The 20225-nt window shown below is 39.4% G+C and overlaps 1 protein-coding gene across 12 annotated transcripts in view; it reads right to left on the bottom strand.

The window, feature by feature from the left end:
* Nucleotides 1-20225, bottom strand: part of CLIP1 (CAP-Gly domain containing linker protein 1) — a 159902-nt gene that overhangs the window by 53255 nt on the left and 86422 nt on the right. For 9 of the 12 annotated variants that reach the window (XM_053586959.1, XM_053586964.1, XM_053586969.1 and 6 more), the window contains 7 exons: nt 16723-17667; nt 14108-14224; nt 10820-10877; nt 9916-9999; nt 8806-8962; nt 5755-5920; nt 5440-5655 (listed from right to left, as the gene is read on the bottom strand). In XM_053586959.1, the coding sequence (XP_053442934.1) occupies nt 5440-5655; nt 5755-5920; nt 8806-8962; nt 9916-9999; nt 10820-10877; nt 14108-14224; nt 16723-17667 (1743 nt within the window). Of the gene's footprint in view, nt 1-196; nt 2465-5439; nt 5656-5754; nt 5921-8805; nt 8963-9915; nt 10000-10819; nt 10878-14107; nt 14225-16722; nt 17668-20225 lie in introns of all 12 variants that reach the window. The other 3 variants (XM_053586970.1, XM_053586971.1, XM_053586972.1) reach the window with 2 other exon arrangements.

Below are 20225 nucleotides of genomic sequence, written 5' to 3'. Positions count from 1 at the left end.
AGACTACTACCATTAGATATTTAGTAAAGAATCTCCCTTTCAGACACACTGTAATAAACAGCTTGAGACATCCAAGCAACTGATTTAATGTGGATTTCCATAAGCATAAATGAATAAATATCACCTAAATCACTAAAGTTAGTGCACAGTGTTAGTAAAGAGTCCAGGTGCTCAATACTTGAACCTCTCACTTTACCGTAAATGACTGAAGAGTCTCGAGCTCTCTAATTTTAAGGGTAAGCTTGCTCTTGTCTTTCCTCAATGTACGGTTTTCATTTTGCGATTCTAGGAGATTGGCTGAAATATGGCTGTTGGTTTTGGCCAATTGGCTAATCTCTTTCTGAAGGAGGAAGTAGCTTTCTGCCAGGTTTTCCTTTTCTTTTAGAAGCTCATCCTTTTCCAGCATCATTTCTCTCTTTTCTGCGAGGAGGTTCTTGTTGTCTTGTATCACCTGGGCTCTTTCGGCCAAGGTCACCTCGTGGTTCAGCCGAAGGTCATCCAGAATCTTGGTGAGGTAGCTGTGCAGTTCCTGCAGTTCTAACTTGGATTTGGACAAGGCAGCAAAATCACTTTTCAGAGTCTCTATTTTGGCAGCGAGTTGAGCTGTTTCTGCACTCAAGACTTCCTTTTCTTTAATTATCTCTACCACCTTTTGCTCCGATTTGGTCTTCTCTTGGATCAGTAGAAACTTCTCAGATTTGAGCTCCCCAGTACACTCTTTTAACTCTTCCATCTCCTGCTCTAGGAGCACTATTTGCCCGTGTAGTTTATTTTTTTCATACAAGGATGCCTCATTCTCCTTCACTCTGGCTTCTTGTTCCAGGATTAAGGACTGCTGCATTTTGTGCATCTCCTCATTTAATTTCTGACACTCTTCTTGCAGGTTCAAGCCATCTCTCAGCAAAATGTTCTTTTCAGAACAACAACTCTTAAGTTCTGCATCCAAACTCTCCTTTGCATGCAGTATGTTAGTGTGTTCCTTCTCTAGATTCTTTTTGGCATTTTGCGCCTCTTTCAGCATGAAAGAAAGATCACATTTGCTGGCCGCTAGTTCTTGGTTTTCCTTTTTTCTCTCTTGCAGCTCTTTCTTCAGAGCATCAATATTACCAAGTAGTTTCATTTTCTCGTGCACAATTATTCTTCTGTTTGCAGACTCTTGATCATATTTCCTTTTAAGGTCGCCTATGCCTTTGATGGAATTTTCTCTCTCTGCAAGTAAATCTCTATTTTGCATTTCCACTGCAGATTTTTCTTTCAAGAGACTGTCCTGATGCTTTTTAAGTTTAGTAATTTTCTGACAGACCATCTCCTTCTCAGAAGTTAGATAAGTGATCTTCTCATTCAGGCTCATCTCAATATGGGCAGCGTCTTCTGAGCACTTGTTGAGTTTTTCAGTGATGATCCTATTTTCACTTAAAAGTTCTTCTTTTTCAGCCAAAAGTCTCCTCTCAGAGGCAGCCAAGGTTTCTTTCTCATGTAGAAGTTGGATGCATTCAGAGTCTGTGATTGCCCGACTGGCCTTAATCTCTTCCAGAAGCTTCGTGAGGCTTGTGTTTGTGGCCTGGAGCTGCACCATCTCTAGCTCTGCCTTTCTCAAAGCTTTGCTGGCATCATCCAGCTGTTCGTGGAGCCCACTGGCTTCTGTGCGGAGCACCTGTTTGACCTGGAGGGCAGCTTCGAGGCTAGCATTCAGCTTTTCCTTGTTTTGAAGCAGCATGTCCTTCTCAAACTGCAGATCTCTGTTTTTCTGAAGAAGATTGTCTCGTTCTACCTTTAAGGCTATGCACATGCTATCAAGACTGGACTGTTTCTCTAAAGCTAACTTTTTCTCGGCTGTGAGATCTTCGATCTCCTGTGCCAAGGTTTTCTGATCTTTGACTAGCTCTTCATAAGAGCTCTGAAGCTTTTGAATAATGTCATCCTTATCTTTAGCTAAGACAAGGTTTTCAGCAGTAAGTTTTTTGATCTGATCCTCCAGGTGATCTTTTTCTTCTAGATCTTTCTTGAACTCCACAATCAAAGTATCTTTGCTGAACTGTAGCTCTTCAATGAGTATCTGCATGCTCATCTTGGATGCTCGCAAAGAGTCGTTTTCCATATTTATCTTCAAGAGTTCTTCCTGTGCAATGTTGATTTCTTTAAGGAATTTCTCTCTCTCAATAGCCAAAGCTTCTTTATCGAGGTGTTCCTGCTGATAATGCCTTTCAGCATCTTGCTTCTCTTCTAAGACTTTCTCCTTTTCTAAATTAAGAGTTTCATTTACTGACCACAGTTTCTGTTGGTCTTCCTGAAGTAAAGTTATTTTGGCCTCCACCTCTACAAGCTTTGATAAAAGTGAACCTTTTTCTAACTTTAGATCATTTCCCTCCTGTGCAAGAAGCTGCTTCTCTGATTTCAGACCCCTCAGCTCTTCTGACATTAGTTCAATTTCTTTTTTGGCTGATGTTAACAAATAAGTTAGCGACTACAGAAACAAAAGATGGGGAGAATGGAAACAAAAATGAAATCAAGCAGACAAATGCAAGCCCAAATAATATAACCTAAATCATAAAAGTTAAAAAATTTCTATAATAAAACTTATAGAAACTATCTGAACAACAGGAAAAACAAACTATGAATAAATAGTGCCCATAATACAGATAATACAAAGCAAGTTTAGCTTTTTAAAGTGCTTATACATCTACTAGCTTATCTCATCTCTGAAACAACTTATGAAATTATTCCTGGTAGCTTGATTTGACATCAAGCTACCTATTTATCTAGAAAATAAAAATATAGTAGCTTGATTTTGACATCAGGGTATAAGATTCTTTCCTGCCATTCTAATTATCTAATTATTTCTAATATAGAAAGGATTCATAGAAGAATTTTTGAAAACCCAATTCAAAGAACTATAAAAAGTTGAGTATATTTTAACTAAAAAAAGAAGGAGTATAACAAGGGAAAAATAAACTGTTGTCTTTCAAACTTACTGCAAGAACTTACTTACTAAAAGACAGTCACTGGGCTGAGAGTGATTCAATCCCTATCACCTATAAAAATACAGATTAATCTCTAGGCTTTGGTGATCAAAACGAATAGATTTTTTTTTTTTAAGAATTAATTTATAAGATAATTTGACCACACTGTTTATACTGGGGCTTTCCAGAAAATTCTATAATGATATAAATGTATAGTAGCCATGTGACTACTAAGCACATGAAATGCAGCTGAGTACAACTGATGTGGCCTTTAATTTTATCAAAATGTAACAAATTTAAATTGTTTCACAAGGCTTGGTGGCTACTGTATTAGCATAGCTACAAACACAGACCACTGGCTCTTAAACTAGGAACATGAAGATTTTAGGGCTCTATTAAAGTCCCAAAATTATATATAAAATTTGTTGAGCGCAGGCAGCGCCTGTGGCTCAGTGAGTAGGGCGCCGGCCCCATATGCCCAGGGTGGCAGGTTCAAACCCAGCCCCGGCCAAACTGCAACAAAAAAATAGCCGGGTGCTGTGGCGGGCACCTGTAGTCCCAGCTACTCGGGAGGCTGAGGCAAGAGAATCGCTTAAGCCCAGGAGCTGGAGGTTGCTATGAACTGTGTGATGCCACAGCACTCTACCAAGGGGCATAAAGTGAGACTCTGTCTCTACAAAAAAAAAAAAAAAAATTTGTTGAGTGCACATGCAAACATTCCTGGGAAAATATCCCTAGGTTTCATCAGATTCTCAGAGTCCGTGACTCACTAAAATGCACTGAAGTCAGCTATCCAGACAACTTTGGAGGGGCAATAATCCTGGCATTTTAACCAAATGGCCCTTGTACAAAACCAATAAACAAAATCAGCAAGACCTTATACAACCTATTGGAATGCTATAGTTTGGTTAGGCTGCAACATTTTAAAGGACACACTAAAAACCTGGAGTCTCTCTAGATAATGGAAACCATAAAGACAAAAGATCTGGGAATCATATCCAGTGTTAAATGGCTCCTAAAACTGCAGTGTTTTACTGTCAGCATGTGGGAGAAAGAGAATGTTGGCCTCTCACATGACACATTATGTCACAGCCCACTTACTTAGCAGGAGGTTTGTTTATTTATTTATTTATTTTGAGACAGAGTCTCACTTTGTTGCCCTCGGTGGAGTACTGTGGTATCATAGCTCACAGCAACGTCAGACTCCTGGGCTCAAGCGATTCTCTTGCCTCAGCCTCCCCAGTAGCTGGGATTACAGGCACCCACCACAATGCCTAGCTATTTTTAGTGTGGGGGGGGTGTCTTGCTCTAGCTCAGACTGGTCTTGAACTCTTGAGCTCAGTTGATCTGCCCACCTTGGCCTCCCAGAGTGCTGGGATTACAGTCATGAGCCACCACACCCAGTTCAATAGGAGGTTTTTAATGGGATTAGTTTCAAGTTCTATATATAATTTCCATTAAACTCTTAAAAGTAGTATAAATATTTCTTTAACACATTCAAAATAAATAAAGACAAATACTTGCTTTTCTTTGAGCAATTAAAAGTTAAATAGTAGGCTCAGCACCTGTAGCTCGGCGGCTAGGGTGCCAGCCACATACACCAGAGCTGGTGGGTTCGAATCCAGCCAGGGCCTGCCAAACAACAATGACAACTACAATCAAAAAATAGCCACCGCGCGTTGTGGCAGGCGCCTGTAGTCCCAGCTACTTAGGAGGCTCAGGCAAGACAATCGCTTAAACCCAAGAGTTTGAGGTTGCTGTGAGCTGTGATGCCACAGCACTCTACCCAGGGCAATGGCTTGAGACTCTGTCTCAAAAAAAAAAAAAGTTAAATAGTAGTAGAAAGGTTGAACATCATTAAAGTAACAGAGTCAAGAAGTATACTGGAGCACAGATATAATCCTGACACCATAAAATGAAATCAAGTATATAGAGTTCTACTCAATCTACTATTAGGATGTTTCCTCACTATTCTTAAATCCAACTTCCTTGTAAACAAGCTCACAGTACCTTCCTGGAGACATAAAAAGCCCTCTTTAGAATTCTCAAAACTCTATTCCTCCAATCTGGCCCTCCCCAGCCCTGATTCTCTACTTACTTGCTTCACTTTTCTGTAAGATGGCTCTCCTAACCCTAGTGCAAAGTGGCAGTAAGAATGGCCAAGATTAGAGGAACAAGCAGACAGACAGAGCTCAGGCAACACAAGAATCTTTGTGACAGCTGGGGAACAAGCAGCAAGAGAGTGGTGGCTACACAGTACATTCAGGGGAAAGAATGTAGGCATCATCCCCAAGAAGGAACAGCAGCTGGCACAAAATGCTTAAAGATGTAGGAAATACAATTCACCACCATGCCACATGCTCGGAAGGTCAACATTTGCACAGGCCATTTTGCTGCTGCTTTCTAAGCAGCCTCCCAGCCTCAATGCAGAACTCAGGCAAGCTATAATGCAATAACAAAATTCTTTCCCACAACATACTTTGGCTCTGTCAGCTTGCTTTTTCAGTTCCTCCATCTCCTCCAACAAGGTGCTGTTCTCCTCTTGTGCAGCCTTCAGCTTCTCCTCTGTGTCCAACAGCATCTTTTGTAGGTTCTGCAGGATCTCTTCATGTTTGATTTCTGTCTCAGAACTGGCTTTTTCATACCTGGCTTTCAGATCCTGACATTGATTGTGGCTTGTTTCCATCTTCTTTTCCTACAGAAACCCCAAGTGGAGGAATAAGTCAGCTAGCCTTAGCTGTATTGCCCTGTGCCTTCCTCACCAACAAACCAGTACCCTTTATTCTCTCCTTACCAGGTCCAACAGTTTTTTCTCCAATTCTTTCTTTTCTTCCTCATGCTTTTTAACTGCTTCTTGCTGACTCTGTTCAGCTTTCAGAGTTACTTCCCCAATATTTTTCTGCAGAAAACTTGCATTTTCATTAGCCTTTGTAAGTTTTAGCTGTAATTCTTCTACATACCTAGAACACGTTTCAATACAAGGTGTCAAGAATATTTTAAATTTAAGAATTATATTGAAAATATATGCTAGCAGATTTGGTGAACTGGTAGAAAAGAAAAAAAAATATACTATTGGCTGGTGTGGTGGCTCACACCTATAATCCCAGTACTCTGGGAGGCCAAGGTGGGTTAATCGCCTGAGCTCAGGAGTTCAAGATCAGCCTGAGCAAGAGCAAGGCTTCATCTCTACTAAAAATAGAAAAACTAGCTGGACGTTATGGCCGGCACCTATAGTCCTAGCCACTTGGGAAACAGAGGCAAGAGTTTGGGGTTGTGGGGAGCTATGATACTATGGCATTCAACCCAGGGTGAGAGTGAGTAAGAATGAGTCTCAAAAAAAAAAAGAAAGAAAGAAAGAAAAAGAAAATATACAATAAAAATTGTATTGTATTAATGATTATAAAAGGTTTGAGCAACTAATAACATCTGAAATAAATAAAAAAACTTGACTTGGCCAGGCATGATGGCTCACACCTATAATCCCAGCACTCTAGGAGGCCAAGGCAGGTAGACTGCCTGAGCTCGTGAGTTCAAGACCAGCATGAGCAGGAACAAGACTCTATCTCTAAAAAAATATCCAGGTGTTGTCGTGGCCACATATAGTCCCAGCTACTTGTGGGGCTGAGGCAAGAGGATCACTTGAGCCCAAGAATTTAAGGTTGCTGTGAGCTACAATGCCAGGACACTCTACCAAGGGCGACAAAGTGAGACGCTGTCTCAAAAAAAACAAAAAGCCTTGGCTTGAGGGACTTTACCTAACAAATGCAAACATTGTAACCTAATTCTTTGTACCCTCAATTAACCTGAAACAATTAAAAAAAAAAACTTGGCTTGAGAATAATTTTAATATCAATAGTTACAAAGACATTATTTAGAGTGAATTGTGAAGGTTTATTACTTTATGTCAATAAGGAAAAATGAATGAAAAATAAACATTATAGAAAACGAGTGTTCAGAACGTTTCAAAATTTTAGCAGACTAGATTACAGAAAAAATTTATTCTAGTGCCTCTTGTAAACAGAAGATATAAAAATAACAATAAATAGGGCAACACCTGTGGCACAAGGAGTAGGGCGCTGGTCCCATATGCTGGAGGTGGTGGGTTCAAACCCAGCCCCAGCCAAAAATCACAAAAAAACAACAACAACAATTAAGGTTATGGGGGGGGGGGGGACGGCAGAAAGAGGGACGAAGGGAGGGGGGTGGGGCATTGGTGTGTGTCACAGTTTGTGGGGGCAAGACATGATTGCAAGAGGGACTTTGCCTAACAATTGCAATCAATGTAACCTGGCTTATTGTACCCTCAATGAATCCCCAACAATAAACAACAACAAAAAATAACAATAAATAACTTGAAATTCTACTTTAAAAAGAACCTTGTGGCCAAAGATGCATAGAAAACATGCAACACTGACCTAGAAATCAGTCTATCGGATGAATCAGAGAACATAGGAGGGAAACTTGGGGAACATTTTTGGATGAACACCTTGGGGAACACCTACTTCCGGAAGTGGAATTTCTTGAAGGCACTGCACCACAACCACCTGCGTAGTTGCACCTGCCTCACAGCAAGTTTGACCAAAGCTGCCCAATCAAGGCCTAGTCACCAATCACCCATGACTCAGAATTGCATATGGGTGAATAGCTAGATATAAACACAACTTTGCAAATAGTAATACTTTAAAAAGTAGAATTCTAATGGCCCGTGAAATGTCCTATAAAAGTTTTTGACTTACAGATGAAAACATCTGATTTTCATACGCTTGCTCTTCAAAGAAAAAAATCAAAGCAACAAGAACCTCACAATGGAGACAAGAACAGCTGTTAAGATTGAAACAACAACAACAACAACAAAAAAAATCTGTAGTACTAAGGAAATACAATATAGTAAGAAATGCAAGAGATCAGGTGTAGTAGCTCACTCCTTCTAATTTTAGCATTCTGGGAGGCCAAGGCAGGAGGAATGTTTAAGGTCAGGAGTTTAAGACCAGCCTGAGCAAGAGCATGATCCTGTCTCTACTAAAAACAGAAAAATTAGCCAGTATCATGACACCTGTAGTCCCAACTATTTACGACATTGAGGCAGGAGGATTCCGTGAACCCAGGAATTTAAGGTTGCAGTGAGCTAGGCTGATTCCACTACACTCTGTTCAAGACAATAGAGGGAAACTCTTATTTCCAAAACAAAACAAAACCCAGCAAAGGCTCTGGTACTAGAATTCCCAGATCTGGAACCTCAGGCAAGCAGAGAAGTTACTTAACCCTAGTAAGATTCAGCTTCTTTTTCTTTAAAATGGGAATAATGCTACACTCACCTCATAGGATTACAGCTAAGAATCAGAAAATATACTCCATGTACTCTATGTAAAGCATAGTGCCAGGCACACAGTAAGCACTTAATAAATATTACTTACCATTACATTTAAATAAGTTGAAAATATTTTTAACTACCTGTAAAAGATGTTATTGCCACTGGTAAACTACTACTTTTTCTTCACAAGTCATCAGAAAGTCTATAAATAATATTGTATTCCGGGCAGTGCCTGTGGCTCAAGGAGTAGGGCGCTGGCCCCATATACCAGGGATGGCGGGTTCAAGCCCAGCCCTGGCCAAAAAAAAAAAAAAAATTATATCCCTTAACTCTGTCCTTGACAGGTCAGAATCATAAAACCCATTTTAGAAAGTTAAACAGTTGATCCAAAGGCACAATGAGGTAATAATAAAAAGAAACAAAGGCAAGAAACTTTAAGCATAACAACCCTGAATGTTCTGTCTCCCCTCTCACCTAGATACTGCTGCAGAGCCCAACCTAACACCGCACTCTTATTAACATATTTATACATACCTTTCTTTCAGACGTAATTCATCATTCATTTTTGTCAGCTGAGAAGAATTATCTCCTGACATCTTCATTATGTCTGCGATGTCATTCTCCAATTTTTCCTTTGCCTTTATCAACTGCTCTTCTCTTTCATTTCTCTCTCTAAATTTTGCCTCCATATCTAAATATATATGGAAAAAAGAATAGCACTGCCATGTTATAATCAACAAAAACTTAATGAGTGTATCCTTGCCTTGGTAATATTTATATGGCAATCCCTGCCCTCATGAAAATCACATTATAGCAAAGACAACAGACAAACAAGATAAAGAAAAGGAATAGTATAATAAAGTGGTAAGTGCTAAGAGGAAAAGTAAGTAAATAAAGGCAGGGAAAGGAGCTGGGAAGGTTAAAATCCTTATGGATCCTCTCTAAGATGGTGACATTCAAGTAAAGCCTGAAGGATGTGAGGGGAAAGGGGAGACAGTGCAAAGTCTCTGGGCAGGAATGTATTTGCAAGGAGGCCAATAGGGCTGGAGTGCAATAAGCAAGGAGAAGGTGGTCCGAGATGAAACCCAAGGGGTAATGGGCCTGGTAAGGACCACAGTTCTCAATGAGTGGAATGGGACTGCTGGATAATCTTAAAGAAAGAAGCAACACCATCAGACTTCCTGTTAAAAGGACCACTCTGTCTACTGTATTGCAAACAGACTGAAGTGGGCAAGGGCAGAGCAGCAAGCCTGGATGGACAGCTATCATGATAGTTCAGATGAAAGATATTCATTGGTTTGGAGCAAGGAGAACAGAGGGAGTGGATAATAGGTGGTTGATTCTGGCTCTTTTGAAAACAGAGCAAAAAGGACTTGGTGAAAGTTACAGACCTCAAAGAAGTATTTCATCATGTTATCTTCACCATCATGAGAGAAGAGGAACAGGGCGGCGCCTGTGGCTCAAGGAGTAGGGTGCCGGTCCCATATGCCAGAGGTGGCGGGTTCAAACCCAGCCCCGGCCAAAAACCACAAAAAAAAAAAAAAGAGAGAAGAGGAACATAGTAGATATGTAACATTCTACAGCTGTCTCAAACCTGGGAAACCTACTGCATTTAATGTTTGGTAACCAGAGACATCATCTTACCTGCTAAATTTTCTCTCAACTTCTCCAGTTCAGAAGACAGCATGTTAAACTCTTCCTCCTTTTGGTGTAATTTATTTACAGTTTCTATTTAGGATAAAGTTAAAAGTTTAGTATCCTTCATATTTAATAATCCATCTAGACTGGGTGTCTTACAACCCAATCAAATCATATGCCTGTGAGACTCGAGAAGACAGGAATACTAAAAAGTCCCATTAGAAATCACAACGCTATATAGAACCCACAGGAAGCAGGTGTGCAGCCAGCCTTTGCCTCTCAAATCTGTACATTAGGCAGGACCAGGCATGCCTTTCCCCCTCATCTCTCCTCTCCTTCTAACTAAAGCTTGGTAAAACTGTTGATGACAAAAGCTTAAATAAGATAATATTTTTCCTAGGAATACTTACATTTTATTATTTATTTTATTTTATTTTTTTTGGAGACAGAGACTCAAGCCATGGCATCACAGCTCACAGCAACCTCCAGCTCCTGGGCTCAAGTGATTCTCTTGCCTCTGCCCCCAAGTAGCTGGCACTACAGGTGCCCGCCACAAGGCCTGGCTATTTTTTAGTTGCAGCCATCATTGTTGTTTGGCGGGCCTGGGCTGGATTTGAACCCGCCAGCTCAGGTGTATGTGGCTGGCGCCTTAGCCTCTTGAGCTATGGAGCCGAGCCAGGAATACTTACATTTTATGTAACAAGCTTAATGTCAAAAGAAGAAAGGATTAGTTGGGAGTTTGAGGCTTTTCGGAAAGCTAGTGGAATTCAGCATTCCTGGGCACTTGCAGGAATTTCAGGATAGAGAAATTAGACTATGGGCAGTATGTATTCTGAGTACTCCAGAGGCTGGCTCCAGCCTGAGTGTGTGATATTCTCTAATGATCTACTCACCCTTTAGTAAGACATACCTTGCATACGTCCCTGAACAGAGACCGCCTCCTCTGCAGCATCAGCAAATTTTTCTTTCTAAAGAAGAAGAATTAGATATTCAGAATAGAAAGATTTCAAATTATAAAGATAAAAGTTTCTATCAATTATAACTACAATGCTAACTCCTTTTTTTTTTATTATTGGTCTTATTTCATTAAAACTAACATACTTAGGCACAGGCGCCTATTGCTCAGCAGCTAGGATGCCAGCCACACACACCAGAACGGGTGGGTTCAAACCCAGCTTAGGCCTGGCCAGACAATGACAACTACAACCAAAAAAAAAAAATAGCTGGGTATTGTGGCGGACACCTGTAGTTCCAGCTACTTGGGAAGCTGAGGCAAGAGAATCGCTTAAGCCTAAGAGTTTGAGGTTGCTATGATCTGTGACATCACAGAACTCTAGTGAGACTCTGTCTCAAAAAAAAAAAAAAACAACAACAACAACAAAAAAGAAATCTGCATGAGACAATGAACAGAACTCTGAAATATTTATTTCCATGAAATATTTTATTTCTAAGAGTAATCTGAGTCAAACATCTTGAATCTAGGTCTGTGTCAAGTACTCTTAAAACAAAAAAGGTCTATCCACTACCTACTGCTCACGGTCTTCTTTTGTAAACAGGACAATTAAAAATCATTCTCCCAGATGAAAATATTTCAAATTGTATATAAAACCAGTGCATGGTACCCCATGACTGCATTAATGCACACAGCTATGATTTAATTAAAAAATTAAATAAAAATCATTCTCCTGGGCTTGGCGCACTGGCTCATGCCTGTAATCCTAGCACTCTGGGAGGCCAAGGCAGAAGTTCACGAGTTTGAGACCAGCCTTAGCAAAAGACCCCCTTCTCTACTAAAAGTAGAAAAACTGAGGCAAGAGCATCCCTTGAGCCCAAGAATTAAAGGTTGCTGTGAGCTTGAGACGCTGTCTCAAAAAATAATAATAAAATAAAATAAAAATCATTCTCCTGGCCTGGGACAGTGGCTCACATCTGTAATCCTAGCACTCTAGGAGGCCAAGGAGGATAGATCACTTGAGCTCAGGAGTTCCAGATCAGCTTGAGCAAGAGCAAGACCCCCATCTCTACTAAAAATAGAAAACGGAGGCAAGAGGATCCCTTGAGCCCAAGAGTTAGAGGTTTCTATGAGCTATGATGACACCACGGCACTCTACCCAGGGTGACAGAGTGAAACTCTGTCTCCAAAATAAAAAAAAAAAAAAAAAAATCATTCTCCTGGTTGTCCTGAAATAAACATTGAGCTAGCTATACCAAAAGAATTTTTAAATGAGTATTCCTAACTAACTAGGATTATAAAAAGATGGGCATTCAAAGCCACACATCCATCAAAGCCACCTGTGTTGATTCCCAAAGCCAGGATCAAGGTGGCGTATATTCTCTTAAGAGTACATGAAGGAAAACTCTTTAAACTTATTAATAAAGAGAAAAAAAGGGGAGCAGCACCTGTGGCTCAGTGAGTAGGGTGCCAGTCCTATATACCGAGGGTGGCAGGTTCAAACCCAGCCCCGGCCAAACTACAACAACAACAACAACAAAAAAATAGCCTGTAGTCCCAGCTACTCGGGAGGCAAGAGAATCCCTAAGCCCAAGAGCTGGAGGTTGCTGTGAGCTGTGATGCTACAGCACTCTACTGAAGGTGACAAAGTGAGACTCTGTCTCTAAAAAAAAAAGGCAAAGCATTCTGAAAGTTTAGGAAGGAGAGAAGGGAAATGATGTGGAACTCAGTATCTTCTCAAATGACACCAACTCACAAAATGGTGATTCCCAGGCCAACCTCTCAAAATGTAGCTAAAATATTATATACCAGAACAGTCCAATAGAACTTTCCTTAATGATGGAAATGTTTTCTACTGTGTGAATACTAGCTCCATGTGATCATCATTGATCACTTAAAATGTAGCTAGTGCAACTGAGGAAGTGAATCTCAAATTTTACTTAACTTTAATCCACTTAAATTTATAGAGTCATATGTGCACAACAGCTACCATATTGAAGAGCACAGCTACGTGTATATACTTACCATTAACAAAAGTAGAAAATTGTAATATTGGCACTTAGATAAGGGGGGAAAATCACAAAATTTTACTTACCACTATTATTAGCATAGAAGTGTAATAAATGGGGAACAAGAAGGAAGGTGAAAGATCTGGGAAACTAACCTTTACTAGCTAATGTTTCTCTTATCTGGTTTCTCTGTAAGCTACAGCTTTCCCTTTCTATGATGTGCGGGTACCACTGGTACTATTCATGATTATCGGCCTTGTTAGAGGTCAAGTTTTTGGTGCAGGAGGCAGGAGCAAGGGGAAGGAAGAAAGTTGAGAAAAGGTAAGAAAAAACTATGTCTTACAACTTGAGATTAAGGTGAGAAAAAATGTACAAAAGGAAAAGTAATTTCTCAAGGCAGAATAAACCGAGTTATTAGAAAGATTTCTTTGCATTCTTTCCATTAGACAGTACTCAGCCTCATCGACAAAGGGTACGGATGACCAGGATGGCTGGTGGCTTGCTGCCCCACGTAGGCACAAAGCAGATGGAAGAAGGCACAGGTGGCCAGGCGAGCACTCTGGGAGGCTGAAGCAGATGGACTGCTTGAGCTCAGGAGTTTGAAACTAGTCTGAGCGAAGACTCCATCTCTACTAAAAATAGAAAAAACTGAGGCAAGAGGATCATCTGGGGTGGCTCCTGTGGCTCAAAGGAGTAGGGCGCTGGCCCCACATGCCAGAGGTGGCAGGTTCAAACCCAGCCCCGGCCAAAACTGCAAAAAAAAAAAAAAGGATCATCTGAGCCCAAGAGCCTGAGGTTACTGTAAGCTATGATGCCCATAGCACTCTATAGACTCAGGGCACCAGAGACTCTATCTCCAAAAAATAAAAGGCACAGAACAAGAACCCTGTTATAAACAAAATCTAATTGTGTCCAATGTGTAACTTGGAAGGTCTCTGTATTTAGTGAAACTAGTCAATAACAATCCAAAGCAATACATTATTAGAGGCAAAGGGATTGTTTTTTTTTTTTTTTTTTTTTTTAAGTAATACCTACCTTAATTGCGAGTTTGGGTTTGATCTTGAGGGATCTGATTCCCCTCAAGGTACAGTATTTATCAGCCAAAAACTAATATAGTCAATTTAGATCAGTATTTTGAAGAAGGGAAATAGCTGCAATATTTCTCTTTATGGAGAATTAGTTTAAGAACAGGAAATGGCCAGAAACCCTGAAATGCAGACTCCCAACAGGTACTTACCAAAATCTGAAGTTCTTTTTCCAAAGCCTCTTTCACTTGACTGACTTCACTCAAATTTTCCTGAAGATTAGTAAGCTTTAGCTCTTTCCCCTGGAGCTCTTTGGTGATGTTACTAGCCTAACATACAGTTACATGGCATAGAAGTAAATGAACAAAAAAACAAAAACAGAAGAATGAGATGGAAAAAACAAAACAAACACAAAAACTTTATGAGAAACAAATGGAACAGAAAAAAACTGAAAGGAATAAAAAGTTGGTGTTTTTTTTTTTAATTTTAAGAAGTCAATAACTTTTCAAACAATTTAGTTCTAGATATGATTATACAAGGTGGACATAAAGTTCATGTGCAATTTAGAAGTTTAACATAGTAGAGTGGCGCCTGTGGCTCAAAGGAGTAGGGTGCCAGCACCACATGCCCATATGCCGGAAGTGGTGGTTCAAAACCAGCCCCAGACAAACTGCAAAAAAAAAAAAAATAAGTTTAACATAGTAAACTGCACACAAACTTTATGGACACCCTGGATATAGCTATTTTAAATAGTCAAAATAGACTGTTTTTCTATACCTCAATTTAATTTGGAAATATCAGCATGATCTAAAGCAGAAAGTGCAGATGCTTACTTTCTAAATGAGCCGTTTCATTTTCTGGAGTTTAAAACATTAAGACAGAAAGCTCAGCAACCGCAGTACAGTGGTTACGATGCCAGCCACATGCACTGAGGCTGGCAGGTTTAAATCCGGCCCGGGCCAGCTAAACAGCAATGACAACTGCAACCAAAAAATAGCCGGGCATTGTGGCAGACGCCTATAGTCCCAGCTACTCGGTAGGCTGAGGCAAGAGAATCGCTTAAGCCCAAGAGTTTGAGGTTGGTGTGAGCTGTGATGCCACTGTACTCTACCAAGGGCAACAAAGTGAGACCCTTGTCTCAAAAACAAAAAACAAAAAAACAACATTAAGACAGAAGTGATGGGAATATGTATACATTATTTTCTGTAATTTTGTATGTGCTTAAATTATTTCAACATTTCAATAAAAATAAATTTAAAAATCTGCTAGGTAACAGTTATGAGAACTTGGCTTTCATTAAATCAGTGGTTTTCAATCTTCCTAATGCCTCAACCTTTTAATACAGTTCCTCATTATTTTTGAGGTGGTGGTGACCCCCAACCATAAAATTATTTTTGTTGCTACTTCATGACTATAATTTTGCTACTGCTGTGAATCGTAATGTAAAGATCTGATATCTAGGATGTATTTTCATTGTTACAAAGGGGTCACAACCCATAGGTTGAGAACTGCTGCATTAAATCTTGATGTAAATAAAATGAACTAACCATTAGCTACACATTATCTTCTAATCAATTTTTGTGTATTGACTGGTACTTAGGAACCACATGAGGAGATTTGAGAAAAATCTCCTATAACTAATTTATCTTTAACTATGGTTACTTAATAAACTTTTGCTGTTTGTCTGTCCTCACCTCTCCCCATTTAACCATCACAACCCTTCCTTCTTTGCCAACAGGGCAGCTTCTCCCACAAAAATCTCAGAACATTCAGCATCAATACCAGCACCTCAACTAGTGGCAGGACTGAGAAAGAATTCTTCGAACAATCCTTAAAAGTGAAGATGACATTTAACAAGACTAGTTAGTATGAAATGTAGCTGGTGAATGTTTCATATAATTTCCTATCCCTTGACCAAATTCACACTTGTCTAGTTTTTCCTCAAAAAAGCAAAAGAGTTCTCATTGTGCCACAGAAAAACTCCAGTGAAACACAACTGATGATGGAAAGGGCTCTAGAGTCTTAACCTTAATTTTGCCATAAACGTTATTTATCACAGCACTTTCATTTACAAGAGTCAAGAAGCACTCAGAGCTCATGTTGTGTTTTAGTACTTAACCCTATAAATCAGACGATCACAGTCATGGGTAGCTTAGGGTCGAGGGTATGTTCTGAGAATTATGAAGTTAGGTGATTTTGTCACATGAACATCACTGAGTGCGCTTACACAAAACTAGATACCTAGTCTAGGTGGTGTGGCTGCTGCTCCTGGGCTACAACTGTCTCTGTACTGAATACCATAGGCAACAGTGATAAGTATTTGTGGATCTAAATGTATCTAAACATAGAAAAGGTACATACAGTAATATAACCTTATAGGACCATCTTGTTACATGCTATCAATGACTGAAACATACTGAAACAAATGTGGGCAGGAAAGAAGGACATAATCTTATAAATTCCCCTCTTAATTTGTTCACTCATTTACCTTAACATCATTGTCTTAGGGAGCTGTTATAAATAGAGATTGTAGACTCAAACTAAGCTTAAACAAGAGATCTCAGCATAAAGTACTAGATAAGGTACTCAGGTAATAGGCAGCCAAAATAAAGGTATGTGGTTGAGCTACTATTTTCTCTAATCTCCTCAGATGAAACCATACTCAAGATACTCAAAAGATACTAAACTATACTCAACAGGAGGACCACGCAATTTGTTTTAATTAAGTCAGAAATTTTACAGATGAATTAACCGAACTCAAAAGTAACACATAATGCAAAATAAGGATAATAAATGGGAAAAAAAGATGAAGGATGTTGATACAAACCTTGCCACTTTCAGCATTCTTTTCAATCTCTAAATTTTTAATCTGTTTCTCAGCTGCCTCAAGCTGCTGTCTAAGTTTCTCAATTTCCGATTTACCTTCGGAACTGGCTTTCCGAAGTGCATCAAGATCCAAAAGCTTTTCTTCAGTAGCCTTGAGCTGTGATGTAAAATTATCAATAACCTTGGTTTGTTCATTGAATTTGGCTTGCAGGGCCTCTAGCTCCTTTACCTTTATTTCAGCTTCCTGTAATTTGTTTAACGTGTCTTCCATTTCTACTAGATGCTGGTCTTCTGCTCTGTCCAGTTTTGATTTGATGGCTTCCAGACTGTTCTCCTTCTCCTTAATGACCTTCATCAGTTTAGCCCTTAGGGCTTCTATCTCTTTAGCATGAGCAGACCGCTCAGAGTCTTGTTGATTCTGTAAATTTTCTATTTCATGCTGATAATCAAGTCTCATTTTCTCTATTTGTGTTTTTAACTCAGCAAATTCTGCTATCTCTATTCCAACCCCTTTGCTAAAGGACACCTTCAGCTCTTCCATCGCCTGCTGGTGAGACGCAATGGCAGTCTCCAGTTTGGACTTCCACAGAGCTATCACATCTGAATTCTCTTTGTTGGCATGATCAAGCTTGCTTTTCAGTGACTCGTTCTCCTTGGAAAGCTTCTCTGTGGCAGTATAAAGAGCCTTTATCTCCTTCTGATAAGTTTCTTCCTGGGCTCCAAAATGTTCTTTCAGAGAAGCTATTTCTGTCTGGTGGCCAGTATGGGTGACTTCTAATTTTTCTTGCAAAGAGCTAATCTCTTGCAATAGAGAAAGTGACATATCCACATCCCCAGCAGGTTTATTGGACTCTAGCCTTCTTCGGAGCTCAGCTGCTTCCTGTACTCTCAGTGCTAGGTCTTTCTCTAGTTCCATTATACGTGATTTTTCTGATACTGTAGCCACCTATTAACAATAACAGTAGTCAAAAAAAAAAAAAAAAAAAGACAATTTTCAATAACAAATCACCCTGGGTGAGGAACTCTTCTACAAATGGAACTTTACCCTGGAAGTGAGAACAATGTAACCTAAATATTGCACCCTCATATTAATTTGAATAAAGTTAAAATAAATAAATAACAAATCACTGATGCTTTTCCTTAATCCTGAAGATATTTAATAATTACCTATCTCAAGCAGCAGTCAAGCTGTTGCAAATGATTACAGGTTAATGTATCTAACCGTTAATAATGGTTTAAACCCAATTTGGGTAGCTCCAGTCCTAAATTATAATCTTCAGCAAACTCCTAACATTTTGAGACACTAAAGCAGTGGTTCTCAACCTTCCTAATGCCACGATGTATTTTCATTGTTACAAACCCACAGGTTGAGAACCGCTGCACTAAAGGAATCTAAAATAGGTAAGAGTTTAAATATTTTTTTCCTCTAATGAAACTTAAATCATAGTATCCATTAATTGGTAAGTCAACAGAAAGAGTAATTTTCAAAGTTCTCATTATCTGCCTCCTGAAAGAACCTTCCATATTTTGCCAATTTTTTCTACCCTACTTCATATTCATCCAGGATGCGTAACTGTTTATTCACCTAATAGGGGGATCTTAAAGACTGTGCTGTTCAAAGTAGCTATTGCCCACGTATGGCTCCGGGGCAGTTAAAATGTGGCTCATCTGAAGTGAAATGTGCTGTATGTATAAAATATACATCAGATTTTGAAAACTTAGAAAAAATTAACCCTAACCCTGTTTTTATACTGATTACCTGGTGAAATTATTTTACGTATATCAGTTTACATAAAATATACTATTCAAATTAATTTCACCTATAACTTACTAAAATGTAAGTTAATGTGGATACCAGAAGACTTTTTTTTTTTTTTTTTTGAGACAAAGCCTCAAGCTGTCACCCTGGGTAGAGTGCTGTGGCATCACAGCTCACAGCAACCTCCAATTCCTGGGCTTAAGCGATTCTCTTGCCTCAGCCTCCCAAGTAGCTGGGACCACAGCCGCCCGCCACAACGCCCGGCTATTTTTTTGGTTGCAGCCGTCATTGTTGTTTGGCGGGCCCAGGCTGGATTCAAGCCCACCAGCTCAGGTGTATGTGGCTGGTGCCTTAGCAGCTTGAGCCACAGGCACCGAGCCAATACTAGAAGATTTTAAGCTGTATACTTGTAGCTTACATTGTTACTTCTATTTGGATAGCACTGGTATAAGAAATCTAAAATTAACCTATCAAATGTTTCAAACACATTACCTATAGAATAAAAGCTTCAAGTGGATAATGAAGAATTAACTTACTAACCTTTTTTTTAAAAAGACAAATGTAAGAATGATTACTTACCTGCGATTATACATAAGAATCTTACAGAGTATCCTTTTGGGATTTTAAAATGGGCACACATCTTGTTCCCCTAACCCAGTGGTTCTCCGACATTAGTATGGGTCTAAGTCACCTGGAATGTATGTCTAAAACACAAGTTTCTAGCTACTCCCACATATTTTGATTCTGTCTGTACTCTGACGGAGTACCCAGGAATCTGCTCTTTTTGAATAAGCACTCCAGGGCTAGGAAAAACACTGTCTTAACCTGTGTCTTTTCAGTCTTAGAAAATTATTTCCCTCTGCTATTTGTTAGGCAGTCAGTTTAGTGAACAGAACATGTAGGAAATGCTAGCTTTGGGCATAAAAATTATTTGATTAACCTGGGAAATAGAAGGGAACACAAATAATTTAAAAACAGCAATGAGTCCTGAACTTTAAGGACCAAAACTCTGAATTTAAGACTCCTCTCCCACACTGCCTTTATTTGGACAGAAAATAATAGATACGTTTCTTCCATTTGCTCTGCCCACTCCAGATTATAATACCAATAAAGACTAAAACATCCTTAAGACAAAAAAGCACTTGGGTCTCCCAAACTGCATATTCAAGTCATTAATATTTCAGAGTTGACTATAATTACTGTGCTTTGAGAACTGAGATGCTTCCAGTCAAAAACATTAATTCACTTCATACAATTTTCTGAACAGGGAAGAGTCAAGTATTTGTTACCTCAAAATAAGGTACAAAATATTAACAAATCCCTTTGCTGCAAAGTCTTTAGAATCAATAAATTAAATCCAATAGAGCAATAGTTCTTAGTGACAACAAACAGCTAAGTAAAAAAATGAAAATAATATGATTGTACTTTAGATGGTATTTTCATATAAAGTATAGCACTTCTTTTTTTTTTGAGACAGACTCTCACTTTGTTGCCCTCAATAGAGTGCTGTGGCATTATATCTCACAGCAACCTCAAACTCTTGGGCTTAAGCAATTCTCTTGCCTCAGCCTCCAGAGTAGTTGGGACTACAGGTGCCTGGCACAATGCCTGGCTATTTTTTTTAGAGACAGGGTTTCGCTCTTGCTTAGGCTGGTCTTGAACCCATGAGCTCAGGCAATCCACCTGCCTCAGCCTCCCAGAGTGCTAAGGCACTTCTGTTTTTTATTTTATTTCCCAAAGTCTGC

This window comes from Nycticebus coucang, chromosome 4, assembly GCF_027406575.1.
Source record: "Nycticebus coucang isolate mNycCou1 chromosome 4, mNycCou1.pri, whole genome shotgun sequence".
Classification (NCBI taxonomy): Eukaryota; Metazoa; Chordata; class Mammalia; order Primates; family Lorisidae; genus Nycticebus; species Nycticebus coucang.
The sequence above is the reverse complement of the archived record's forward strand: the minus strand, read 5'-3'. Positions and strand labels throughout refer to the sequence as shown.